This window comes from Astatotilapia calliptera, chromosome 12, assembly GCF_964374335.1.
Source record: "Astatotilapia calliptera chromosome 12, fAstCal68.1, whole genome shotgun sequence".
NCBI lineage: Eukaryota > Metazoa > Chordata > Actinopteri > Cichliformes > Cichlidae > Astatotilapia > Astatotilapia calliptera.
In genome coordinates this window covers 23,828,309-23,842,203 of record NC_137433.1, presented here as the reverse complement: position 1 = coordinate 23,842,203, position 13,895 = coordinate 23,828,309, and the positions used below count along the sequence as shown (strand labels likewise).

Genomic DNA, 13,895 nt, shown 5'->3' with positions numbered 1-13,895 from the left:
GGAGATTTCCCATAACAAAGAAAATAAACCAAAACACCTCTACGCTTGTTTGGATATAAATGATGCTCGGGCCATACTAACACGATTACTGCTGTTGTGTGTAATATTCTAACGAGAAACATGCTTCTCCACTTTCTACTATAATTAATGCACCAGATCAACTGCTTGTCTGCACACGTTTGTCAGGGATTCTCCTGTTTAATTTCTCACTCTGTGCCAAGACACATCCGTGTAATTATGTGTCAATGAGCAATTAAGCATCAATTAAGGTTTATTAGGCTGAGAGCATATCACCAGGAACAGTGATTACTATCTATCTATCTATCTATCTATCTATCTATCTATCTATCTATCTATCTATCTATCTATCTATCTATCTATCTATCTATCTATCTATCTATCTATCCATCCATCCATCCATCCATCCATCCATCCATCCATCCATCCATCCATCCATCCATCCATCCATCCATCCATCCATCCATCCATGCTTTCACTATTTCTCTCTTTTCCTATTTTGCTTTTAAATGCCTCTGTGAATCATGCCAAACTTTATTTTCTGTTTTCTGCCGACCCCGAGTCCAACTCCACGCGCTTCTGTCATCCCAGCAGCCTTCCTCAGTCTGTTCCTCTTCCTTTGTATGCTTTTTTAGAGTACTGGCTGATGCAGCTTCATCTCCATTATTCGGTGCATCTCTGGTCCCTTTCACTTCCCTCTTCTTCTTGAGTGGTGCTACATGACAATCCAATATCTACCAACCTTAGTCTCCTAAATACTCGGCCTTTTCATCTATCCATCTTTATCTTTCCATTAATCCTTGAATGTCCTCTCTGCTGCTGCAGGAAATTTCTTTTCTTTTCTTTTTTTTTTGAGATTGGACGTACCTCGTACTTACAGAAATGTTCTCGGTAGAATTTGCTTTCCCTTCTCTTTTGGTTTTTGAAATTGACCAGCTGTTACTTCCCACAAGGTCAAGGTCAAGGTAACTTTATTTATACCCAAAGACAAGGTAAATTTGCTTTACAGAAAAATGACAGCATTTGGCATCCCTAAAACAAACAAACAAAAAAAAACCCCCACACACATACCTAGTAAATATATAAAGCTCACTGTGGCACATATATAGTAATTTTAGTATTTCGAATCAAAAACAGTTCTTATTTAATTCAGTGACAGCAACGGGGACAAAGCTATTTTTATAACGCTTTGTCCTGCATCTCGGAAATAGAAACCTCCGTCCTGAGGGAAGAAGCTGAAATTCACCCCTTAGAGGATGGGAACCATTTTTAAGGATTGATAAAGCCATCCTCTGTACCTGCTTAGAGTACAGGGAGGCTAAACAAGACTGTGGCTCACCTATCAGACGACTGGACCATCTCACTATCTGATTTAGAGAATTTTTCTCTGTGACAGAGGTCTGGCCACACCAAACAAAAGGATAAAACAGACTCAATAAAAGAACGATAAAACAAAGTTAAAATTTTTTGGTCAATGTGGAAATGAACAAGTTTCCTAAGGCAATAAAGGTGCTGGTGACCCTTTTTACAAACTGATTTGCAATTTTGATCAAAGTTCAGTTTTTCATTTATTATGGTCCCAAGATATTTATATGATTGTACTTGCTCTATTTTCTGACCTTTAATTAAAGTGACTCCGTGCCCATTTTGTTGTTTCCTAAAATCAACAACCATGTCTTTTGTTTTAGATATGTTCAGCTGGAGATAAGACTCCTCACACCACTGAACAAAGTCATCAATGACTGGACCGTGGTTAATTTCACCCTCTTTCAGTAAGCTGACAGTAACAGAGTCATCTGCATATTTAATAATGACCCTGTTTTCATGTCTGCCCTGACACATATTTGTATAGAGAGTGAATAATAAGGGCGATAGGACGCACCCTTGAGGAGAACCTGTGGAGGAGAACACTGGGTCAGACAGAACCCCATTTATTCTCACTCTTTGTGACCTGTCAGTTAAAAAAATCTAAAATCCAGCCCACCAGGTTTTTCCTGATTTCAAACTGTTCTAAAAGTCTTTTAATTAATATGGGGCTGTATTGTATTAAAAGCCGAAGAAAAATCAATGAAAAGAAGTCTTGCAAAAGTCCCTTTACTCTCTACATGTTTAAGAATTAGATTTAGTAAAGTCAAAAGTGCGTCCTCCACTCCTCTGTTGGGCCTATATGCAAACTGCATTGGATCCAGCTGATGTTCAGTCTCTTTCATAATCACATTTTTTCAAAGACTTTCATTACAACTGAAGTGAGGGCAACAGGCCTGAAGTCGTTTAGAATTTTTGGACGACTAGATTTAGGGACAGGAACCCAGACTGCTTCTTTCCAAAGAGAGGGCACATGTTGTGTTTGCAAGGATTGATTAAAAATAACCTGAAATATAGGACTGAGTTCATCAGCACAAGATTTAATTAGGCGGCCACTAATATTATCAGGACCCTGGCTCTTGTTCACATTAACTGTATGAAAGGCCTTTTTAACATCGCTGAGTTCAATGATAAAGTGCTGAGTATCTCTCAGTTTCTGTTTCACTTCCAAAATATCCTCGCTAAAATCAGAAGAACTAAAACGAGCATAAAACATGTTTAAAGCATTTGCAAAATCTCTGTCTGAATTAAAACCATCTAAAATGACCTGACTACTGCTCTGGGGATTTTGAAACCCTGCTATGGTTTTCATACAAGTCCAGGCAGACCCAAAAATTTTTGCAGCAAATTTGCTTTCAAGAAGGTTTTTGTAGCTCTGTTTTGTTTTCAAGATCTCGATTTTCATTTCCTCGATTTTCAATTCACAAGGTTACACTGTAAAATGCACATTGCATCAAAAGCATTTTAGTGAAACCATTTGGGGGCCAGGCTGCAAAGCTTTCTAGACACCCATAGTTTTTCTACCTTCTCCCATTTATCATCATCTTATCATCCTCTTTTTCTTCTTCCTCTTCTTCTTCTGCTTTTGGAGGCTGTGGTCACTCCTTAAATCATAGGACAGTCGCCTTATCTTCAATTCAGTTTCACCAGTATGGCAAATATTGGAGGTCATCTATTGAAGTAACTTGAAATCAGAAAAACATGTTTCTAGTTTTTAAACAACATGGTGCTGTTGGATTTCTGTGACCAAGCTGATCTTAAAGCATTGTGTGACATCAATGTCCACCGTAGAGGCAAAATACAGTTAGTTCTAAGCGTCCCAAAGAGGGGAAAACTATTTGTGGCTCTGACTTTAACAAAAAAAATCAAAGTAAAGGACAAAAATATTTTCTATAAGCTGCCAAAGTGTGAAATTGAGCCTGGCAAGATTCAAAAGTGAAAGCTAATGATAAGACATGCAGCAGTAAGAACAGGTAAGCTGTGGGATCCTTATGTTCACTATGGTTACATTTACACGGAGTAGATGTTTAGATAAGTCAAATATCTAAACATAAATTTTAGGCTGTTATAATATTCAAAGTTAAAAGTAGAGCTGTGTTTGGAAACGTTTTAGCTAACTGTAGCTTGATAACGGATAGCTAGCATTAGTTTTCCAATAGCTAACTTAAATGCTAGATTCATGGTGCTAAAAGAACCCTAACCCAAAGTAAAATCTAAGATTTTTAACAATTAACAGCTCAAGTTTACAATTCAGTTAATAGTAGCTTCGTGAATGTGCAGCAGTTCTGGAGCATGTTTGAGGAGGACTTTGGAGCCTGTGGGCCTTTGAAAGTGAGACTCTTGTTAGTACTCAAGTGTCTTTTAAACTCAGAGGAGGTCATTCATCAATTCATGCACGGTCTCACATGAAAATTGTTAAATAAATGGAAACGTGTTGAGGATGTTCTGAACTTACAGTTAGCGACCCCAACCATCTCAGTGTGTGGTGAGATCATCAATCCAAATCGGCACCTAGAGAAAATGTCTCTCCTGCTTTGCACGCTATGCAGTCAACGACACATACGTTTGCACTTTTATAGCTTTCATAACTATGGCTCTTTGTTTCTCTGTGAGCACACCACACGTGTGTGGATACTTGTTCATAATGTGATTTAAAGCAAGTTGTGCATGTTTGAATTTTGTGCACGTCTGTAAAGGTGGCCCAGTGTATGATTATGTGGGATTAACTTTTATGGCACTGGTTTAAATGTACATTTACCTTTTGTGCCTCTGCACATTTTGTGTGACTGAAAATAAATTTTCACTTTTTAAAAAATGTTTCTTAATGAAATAATAAGCTAAATTTGCCCCCCTGGTCAAAGTTGGTTTCCTGTTCAGTTGATATGCTTTGATGCCAATCCTGATTTAAGAGTAGAATATATCTCTGATTCTGTTTTAATTATTACATTTTATAAAAGAAATAATAAAAAAATACATTGAGAAAAACCTCACACTCAAATCAACTAAACATACAAGTTAAAGAGTGAAATTTGTTACAGATTTGATGATAAAGCTCTCAAACACAAAGTAAGTTCGGTAAGTAAGTCAGATTAAAAACCCATAGTTAGGTTGTTAAATATATATATATATATGTACAATTGGATATATATGATATAATTTCCACACAGCCTTCCAGCAAACCATGCATAGTGTTACAAAACAATTTTTAAGAACTGATTAAGTTAGAGGGAGAACTTGGCTGTACAAAGAGGGCTGCTGAATGTCTGCTATATACAGTAAATATACACAGCCTCATTTTTAGATCAGATCTTTCTTACTTTATTGTACGATAAGTTTGATTAACGTGTTTTGAAAATGAAAATGATTTAAATCTCAGAGGATTCAAGGAGAAGAAACTTGTAGGGTGAGTTTATTCTCTCCATTTGATGGTTTGTTTGTTTGTGTGTGTGTGGGTGTGTGGGTGTGTGTGTGCATCTTTTAGAGCAGCCAAAGATATTTACTAATTTCACTTCTTTTTGAATATCTTTAAACTAGCTCATAAAAAAAACAATAATGTGCCATAATATTTTTTTAATATGCCAGTATTAGCCACAAAGCTGTTTTTCAGTACCTGGATAAAACCAGAATATTTTTTTAACATGCATTTCTTTGACCAGTGACAGTAAACTCAGCTAAACATAGCTGGTCATGGTGTGCCAAAGAAAAATGTTATTAAATTGGTGAGATTATTCCTATAATTAGTTAACAAGGAAAAATGTAAATTGTCTCCTTTTGTTATATATTACAGATGCAGAAAAGTCGTCTAAACTAAACGGCTCGTTGTTTTAAACACACCGATTTCCCTGAAAATGAAGACAAAATGAACGATGCATGTTTTCTTTTTTTTTAGAGGTGCAAATGTTAAGATGGAGCCTAAACATGCCCTATGTGTCAGTGTCTCATGGCTGAGTTCAATGTTCCCTCTTTGTGGGTGTGTGAAATTCGCACATGTGAACACACCTCCTGCCCACCGAGAAGGGAGCCATCTGACCTTTTGCTTGTGCTGGAATTAATGAAGAGACTGTCATTTGTGATCTCCATGATTGCATGCTCATCTCACATATGCAGATGTTGTAAATGTACAGCCATGATATCTTCCTCTTTGTTCTGTTTCACATTTCCTGAAATCCCCCATCGTTTTTCTCAAAACCGTAAAGTTCAGAATCACATTTTCAGATTACACTCACTTCGAATGCGACTTCTGGCAAGATCATGTTTAACTCAACATTTTTTATCTTTGCTAAAAAAATCCAACGTTGTTTTCTGATCATACAGACAGAGAGGGTAAAAACTCTTCTGGGATATGACTACCAGCTAGATCAAAAACAGATTTGACGTACAGATTTTCCAGCTAACTGTGAATGAATGAATAAAAAGCACTTTATTACAAAGATATAGGCAAACATGTTTACAGTATGCAAATGCCAGAGGCAATCTTGAATGCACGGAGTGAAAAAATACATTACAGCAAAAAAGATCCAGAGTTAATTAATGAAAATCCAGTAACTTTAAACATTCCTGGTTAGCCAAAGTTACAAGTCTTTGTGCACCTTGAGACCAGACACCAGGCTTTGACGTGTTTCCTGCTCAAATAGGACAAAGTGTTGCTTGGGAACATGCCAATTCCCGCTGATTCCTTCAAATTTTGCATCTATGTTTATGTGTTCAAGAAATGTGTTTTTAAAGGACTTTGTCAATAATGAGAACCTGTTGTTGTTGGGAGAACAGAAGAGTCTCCTGGTCTCAATGTCCTGGTTATAGAAGCCATAGAGAATCTGCTGAAAATGGGTGCATATATGTATTGTATTGTATTGGTTTTAACAGTTTTGAGGAACTGAGTGTAAGTACTGAGATGGTTGTTTTACTTGTGTTTAATTGGAAGGCATTGGAAGTCTCTCACTGTGAAAATAGGTATTATTAAGAGAGCATTACAAAAAATAAATATGACCATGTGCCTCTCAGAGTGGGATTTAGTGCTTTAGCAATTCAGTAAAGCTGTGATGAGCCAGATTCTTGGACAATCTGCCAGTCAAACCAGTGTGCCTACATAATGACCTGATATATCCAGCGTTTAGGTTGCTAAACAGGAACCAAAAGACACCAGTGACATCTAGTGGCTAATCAGTGTGCCATTACTGAAAAGTTCACCACTCCAGGCAAGGCAGGATCAAGTTGTTATAGGTTAGATCCTCTCTGTCAAGCTTGTAATTAAGCAGGTTTTGCAAGTTTTTCTCATTTTTGTGCTGGAAATGACTCTGATATAGTTTTTTGTACCATGAGATTTTTGCACTATTTAGAAACTGACAAGCTTTAGAAACACATGTACAGACATAGAAAATATCAATCACATCAGAGCAGTTTGAAATGATTGTTTACATAATGATTGCTACAACGTAGAAACAAAATAAAAGTAAAAAAAAAAAAAAAGAAATATTAAAGTGCAAATGTATTATTTTCAAACTATATAGTAATAGAAGTAAGAAAAGGATATATGACAAAAAAGCCACTATATTTTAAACTATCATTATAAAACAATGCAAAAAGTGTGGGTAAAAGGACGTTTTTGGCATGTTTCATTTTTAAGTTTTTTTTGTGAAAGAAAACTTAACTTAAAAAAAGGAAAACACCCTAAAAAGGATTTAACCTATAAACAGCACATCTCTGTAGCACTGGAGTGTGTGATTTACAGCATAAGGCTGCAGTTGAAAAGTTCAGACGGCGTGAGCGTGCAGCAGCCCAGCAGACTGCTCTGACTGAATCCGTCCCCTGTTGTCACGTTCCATGGCTCATACACTGTCACACTGCAAATGAAACACACACACATGCACGAGAAAATGTCCACTTGGTCAGATGAGTGAGTTGTAATATCGTTTTAACTGGGCAACAGTAATAAACAGTAATAAACACACACACACCTGTTATACAGCTCTGTGCAGCAGGCGTGCATCTGTGAGCTGTTGGTCATGCTGGTGTTGTTGAACTCTACACTCAGCAAATGTGGGCACTCAGAATCAGGGATGTACAACATACCTAAAACAAAACAAAAATCCGAGTTGTGGTTTTAAATGTTATGTATGTAGGTTTATTATTTGCTTTTATAAAACATGCCAAACAGATACATTTGGAAGATTTAAAGATTTAGGAATCAATTCAATGTAGCTCAAAATGTTACATTTTAAAAATAATTCTGTTATGCCAGATCACTGTATAAAAATGCACATAAGGATGCAGATGAAGATAAATTGAAAGTACTTATTAAATTGTACGCAGAAATGTTGAAGATTGATCAAAAGTACTTTAAAATGTACATTTTTGCAAAGTGTATATTTTAGTGTACTATCAATAAATGTTTCTTGTTGTGTATTGTGACAGACCGCCGGCCGTCGTTATGAGATTTGTCAATCGGAAGAACAAGGTCGCAGTGCTGAAACAAGGACGCAAACTGAAAGGCACGGATGTTTTCATTAATGAGCATCTGACACGAAAAAACGCAGACATCGCGAGGAAGGCAAGGCAACTGAAGAAGAATGGTAAAATACAACATACATGGGTAACAAACTGTAAGATTTTCATTAAGCTAAACGGGACACCAGAAGAGGCAAAAGTACTGATAGTGAGGAACATGGAGGATCTGGACAAGTACAACTGACACTAATGTATCGAGGTAATATATAACTCTAATGACAATCAAATGATAAATACACCAACATCTCTAATTACACCAGGAAATGACATGGACATGTTGAAATTAATTCTTCAACAGAAAGTAATTGATCTAGATTGTGAATATAAGGAGCATAATATAATAGATCCAGAAATAGATTCTGGAAGTAACTTTCTCTCTACTTTTGTTAAAAATTGTAATTATTTCACTCAGGAACAATATGAAAAAGAAATTAACCTAGATGGGAAGCTCTCATTAATTCACTTTAACAGCAGAAGTATGTACTCTAATTTTGATTTCATTAAGGACTATTTGCAACAATTTTCTCGCCCCTTTAGTATTATAGCCATCACTGAAACTTGGTTCAATGTCGATAAAGGAATAGATTTTTGTTTGAATGGATATGATTTAAAATACATGAATAGATTAAATAAGGCGGGCGGCGGGGTTGCTATATATGTTCATAACTCTATAAAATATAATGTTGTAACAACTATGTCTATGGCTATTGATGGAATTTTGGAATGTTTGACTATTGAGATCATGAATGAAAAAAAGAGAAATGTTATAATAAGTTGCATATATCGGACACCCAGTTCAAGTATTGACACTTTTAATGAATGGATAGAAAAAACGTTTGCTTCGGTGAACCAAAAATTACTATTTATCTGTGGTGACTTTAATATTGATTTGCTAAACCCAACAAGGTTAAAAGCCATTGATGATTTTACTGACACGATGTACAGCTTATCACTATATCCAACAATAACAAAGCCAAGCAGAATAACATCACATAGCGCCACTATTATTGACAATATTTTTACTAATGTCATGGATTTCCAAATTAATAGTGGCCTGCTTGTCTGTGATATAACTGACCACTTACCAGTTTTTACTTTGTGTGACTGTGATTTAAAAAAAATAGATACCAAGATCATGATAGCAAAGCGAACAATAAATGAAGAAGCAATTCATGCCTTCAATTTTAGCACAACAAGATTGGAGTTCGGTGTATGAAGAGTCAGATGTGGACAAGGCTTATGACAATTTCCTAGATATTTTTACTATGTGGTACAATAAACATTGTCCTGTAAACGAACACATGACAAAGAAAAAAAAGATAAAAAAGTCCTTGGCTCACAAAAGGAATTATTAATGCTTGCAAAAAGAAAAACAATCTGTATAAACAGTTTATCAAAGTAAAAACAAAAGAAGTGGAACAAAGATATAAAGCATATAGAAATAAATTGACTGATATTATAAGAACGAGCAAACAACTTTATTATAGAAGAAGATTATATGAAAATAAAAACAATATAAAAGGAACTTGGGATGTGTTAAACAACTTAATTAAACAAGGAGCTTCTGGAACATCATATCCTGAATATTTTACTGATGCAAATGGTGAAAATCACAACATGAGTAATATTGTCGATGGGTTCAATAAATTCTTCATAAATGTTGGCCCTGAACTAGCAGCGGACATCCCGTGTCATAAAAATGAAAATATCAGTAATATAAAATCAAATCCCTTTTCACTGTTCCTCTCAGCTACAAATGAGCAAGAAGTAATAAATATCACATTAGAATGTAAAATTAAGTCTTCAATGGATTATCACGACATAAATATGTCTGTAGTTAAACAGGTTATTCTGAATATTGCTAGTCCCTTAACATATATCTGTAATTTATCATTTCAGTCCGGTTGTTTTCCAAAAAAAATGAAAATTGCGAAAGTAATACCACTATATAAAAGTAATGACAAACATAGTTTTACCAATTATAGGCCTATTTCTCTACTGCCTCAATTCTCAAAAATTCTAGAAAAACTTTTTAATTCAAGATTACAAAAATTCCTTGAAAAACATCAAATAATAAATGTTGGTCAGTATGGTTTCAGAACACAAAGAACCACTTCAATGGCGATAATTGAGGCAGTAGAAGAAATTACTGATGCACTGGACAAAAATAAATATGCAGTTGGTATTTTTGTTGATCTCAAAAAGGCCTTCGACACAATTAATCACTCAATTTTATTGGATAAATTGGAAAGATATGGTATTCGAGGGAAAGCTGGTAACTGGTTAAAAAGTTATCTAACGGGTCGGGAACAATATGTTAGCATAGGGCATTACCATTCAGAGAAACTTGGTATTACATGTGGTGTTCCCCAAGGGTCAGTGTTGGGACCAAAACTTTTCAATGTATACATAAATGATATTTTTGATGTTTCTCAAGTACTTAAACTCATACTGTTCGCAGATGACACCAACATATTTTTCAGTAGCGATGATTATACTCATCTTGTAATGACTGTAAACAGGGAGCTACAATTAATAAAAAAAATGGATGGACATAAATAAATTATCATTAAATATAAATAAAACTAAAGCAATGTTTTTTGGTAATTTTAAATATAATATAGAATTACCAATTATCATTGAAGGTGTACCAATTGATAATGTGAGTGAAAACAAATTTTTGGGAGTCGTAATTGATAACAAAATTTCATGGAAACCCCACGTCAGACACATAAAAACCAAAATTTCCAGAAGCCTCGCAGTTTTGAACAAAGTGAAACAATTCCTTGATAAAGATGCACTTTGTACTCTGTACTGTACCCTGGTTCTTCCATATCTTACATATTGTGTGGAAGTGTGGGGAAACACATATAAAAATACAACTAATCCATTAGTCACAGTACAGAAACGAGCACTGCGTATAATTCACAAGGCTGGTTATCTAGATCATACTCACAAATTCTTTCTTCAGGCAAAGTTACTTAAATTCCAGGATCTGGTTAATTACAATACATCCATAATTTTGTATAAAGCTTTTACTAAACTTTTACCGGCAAATTTACAAACTAGATTTGAAATTCGAGAAAAGGTTTATAATGTTAGAGGATTTGGAGAATTCAAATTACCCAGAACTCGAACAACCCGTAAAGGTTTTTGTGTGTCTGTATGTGGTGTGAAAATCTGGAACAGTCTGAGTTTACAACTGAAACAATGCAAAAATATTCATAGATTTAAATTTCTCTACAAACAGTTGGTCTGGTCACAGTATACTCAATGATGGTTTTTTAGTGTGCTCTGTAATGTCTGTTCTCTTACCATTGCTGGTATGGATTCAAAAAAAAAAGAAAAAAAAAAAGACTGTGCGTATGTATGTACATATATGTACATGTGTGTGTAGATATATATGTATGTATATGTATGTGTGTATGTGTGTGTTTGTTACTTGTAGTTATTACTGCCTGTTACCTGTGGTAATGTAATTTATAATTTATATATTCTGTATTCAGTTATGAAGGCTCTAATTGTTGCTTGCGAGCTGCAGTTTAGATGCTTGTATGCGCCCGGGGCTGTTGATGGGACTGTATGCAATAATGGGCGTAGCTGCGGGAAGTATATTGTTTTGTTTTGTTTTTTTGTTTTTTTGTTGATGAGTGAGTATAGGGGTGGGATTTAATAAGTTTTCTTCGTCCCACTCCTTTTTCAGGCAATTTTTGTTTTTTGTTTTGTGCATTTTATGTTCAATATAGGTATTTGTTGTGCCTGGAAATGAACAAATAAATGAATGAATGAATGAAAATGAATGAATGAATTGTCAGTATTATGTAGTATGTAATGACATATTTCACCCATTGAACTACAGGGAGTGCAGAATTATTAGGCAAGTTGTATTTTTGAGGAATAATTTTATTATTGAACAACAACCATGTTCTCAATGAACCCAAAAAACTCATTAATATCAAAGCTGAATGTTTTTGGAAGTAGTTTTTAGTTTGTTTTTAGTTTTAGCTATTTTAGGGGGATATCTGTGTGTGCAGGTGACTATTACTGTGCAGAATTATTAGGCAACTTAACAAAAAACAAATATATACCCATTTCAATTATTTATTTTTACCAGTGAAACCAATATAACATCTCCACATTCACAAATATACATTTCTGACATTCAAAAACAAAACAAAAACAAATCAGCGACCAATATAGCCACCTTTCTTTGCAAGGACACTCAAAAGCCTGCCATCCATGGATTCTGTCAGTGTTTTGATCTGTTCACCATCAACATTGCGTGCAGCAGCAACCACAAGCTCATCTTTGATGATACCAGCCCAAACCAGTACTCCACCTCCACCTTGCTGGCGTCTGAGTCGGACTGGAGCTCTCTGCCCTTTACCAATCCAGCCACGGGCCCATCCATCTGGCCCATCAAGGCTCACTCTCATTTCATCAGTCCATAAAACCTTAGAAAAATCAGTCTTGAGATATTTCTTGACCCAGTCTTGACGTTTCAGCTTGTGTGTCTTGTTCAGTGGTGGTCGTCTTTCAGCCTTTCTTACCTTGGCCATGTCTCTGAGTATTGCACACCTTGTGCTTTTGGGCACTCCAGTGATGTTGCAGCTCTGAAATATGGCCAAACTGGTGGCAAGTGGCATCTTGGCAGCTGCACGCTTGACTTTTCTCGGTTCATGGGCAGTTATTTTGCGCCTTGGTTTTTCCACACGCTTCTTGCGACCCTGTTGACTATTTTGAATGAAACGCTTGATTGTTCGATGATCACGCTTCAGAAGCTTTGCAATTTTGAGACTGCTGCATCCCTCTGCAAGATATCTCACTATTTTTGACTTTTCTGAGCCTGTCAAGTCCTTCTTTTGACCCATTTTGCCAAAGGAAAGGACGTTGCCTAATAATTATGCACACCTGATATAGGGTGTTGATGTCATTAGACCACACCCCTTCTCATTACAGAGATGCACATCACCTAATATGCTTAACTGGTAGTAGGCTTTTGAGCCTATACAGCTTGGAGTAAGACAACATGCATGAAGAGGATGATGTGGACAAAATACTCATTTGCCTAATAATTCTGCACTCCCTGTATAGCCAATTTTCATGTAGGATATAAAGAAACATTTGACACTAAGGTGACTGATTCCTGAATAGTTAACAATGAATAATGACTAAATCTTAATTAAGGAATATTTTACAGATAAAGATAAATTATTACATGCCAAGTAAGTAAATATAGTGTTAGTATAATGCTTAATTGTATTATTTAACCCTCAAACTCTCAGGTACTTACTAAAAAGCTGGATTTGAACTGATTTTTAAATAGTAAATTTAAAAATGTGTTTAAAACTCTGCAGTTGTAAAAGCTATAAAAAATGTTTTTGAACTAAGAACAATGTCAGTATACAAGGTTAATATACAGTTGCTGAAAATTTAATGCACACTTTCTGTAGAAGTAGTTGTTTGATCCAATAAAGATATTTGTACTTGATGAGGAAATATATCAAACATAATACTTTATTACCGAGAACATCAAGCCTGGCTGAAGAACAGATGTTACCTGCGATACAAGCTGTCATGAAGCAAGAGATGCTGCCTGCAATCAGAGCTCTGAGGCCACAGCTGGAGAAATCAGATCGTCTGTCTGGAGCCATGGCAGCTGGGGAAAGAACAATTATGCCGTACAGTTAGGTGTTTAAATTTCATAGGGACATTTTGTTTATAACTTTGGCTCTGTGCTTCTACAGTATGTTTGAACCAGCAATCAGTGTGAAATGGAAATTCAGACCTTCAGCTGTAGTTCAGCGGGTTAAAATGATTAGAGGAATTAAAGGCAGTTTTATACAAGGTGCAAATGTAATTGGACTATTCCCTAAAAAGCTGTTTCATGGACAGGTGTGAGGGAAGGAGCTCTCAGTGGGGGTGAAATAGGCAACAAAACAGCTATTTCCATAAGACAGATAGTGGGAACATTCTGGGAAAAGGATCACACAGGTGAGCTGTGCAAC

At 35.7% G+C, this 13,895-nt stretch overlaps 1 protein-coding gene across 2 annotated transcripts in view; it reads right to left on the bottom strand.

The window, feature by feature from the left end:
* Positions 1 to 5,784: 5,784 nt before the first annotated feature.
* Positions 5,785 to 13,895, bottom strand: part of LOC113033639 (solute carrier family 28 member 3) — a 47,300-nt gene continuing 39,189 nt past the window's right edge. Inside the window, exons 15-17 of one of the 2 annotated variants that reach the window (XM_026187633.2) lie at positions 13,448 to 13,546; positions 7,338 to 7,452; positions 5,785 to 7,223 (exon numbers count right to left, since the gene is read on the bottom strand). In XM_026187633.2, coding sequence (XP_026043418.2) covers positions 7,106 to 7,223; positions 7,338 to 7,452; positions 13,448 to 13,546 — 332 coding nt within the window. In that variant the 3' untranslated portion in view covers positions 5,785 to 7,105. Of the gene's footprint in view, positions 7,224 to 7,337; positions 7,453 to 13,447; positions 13,547 to 13,895 lie in introns of those variants that run through there. The other variant, XR_013912682.1, reaches the window with a different exon arrangement.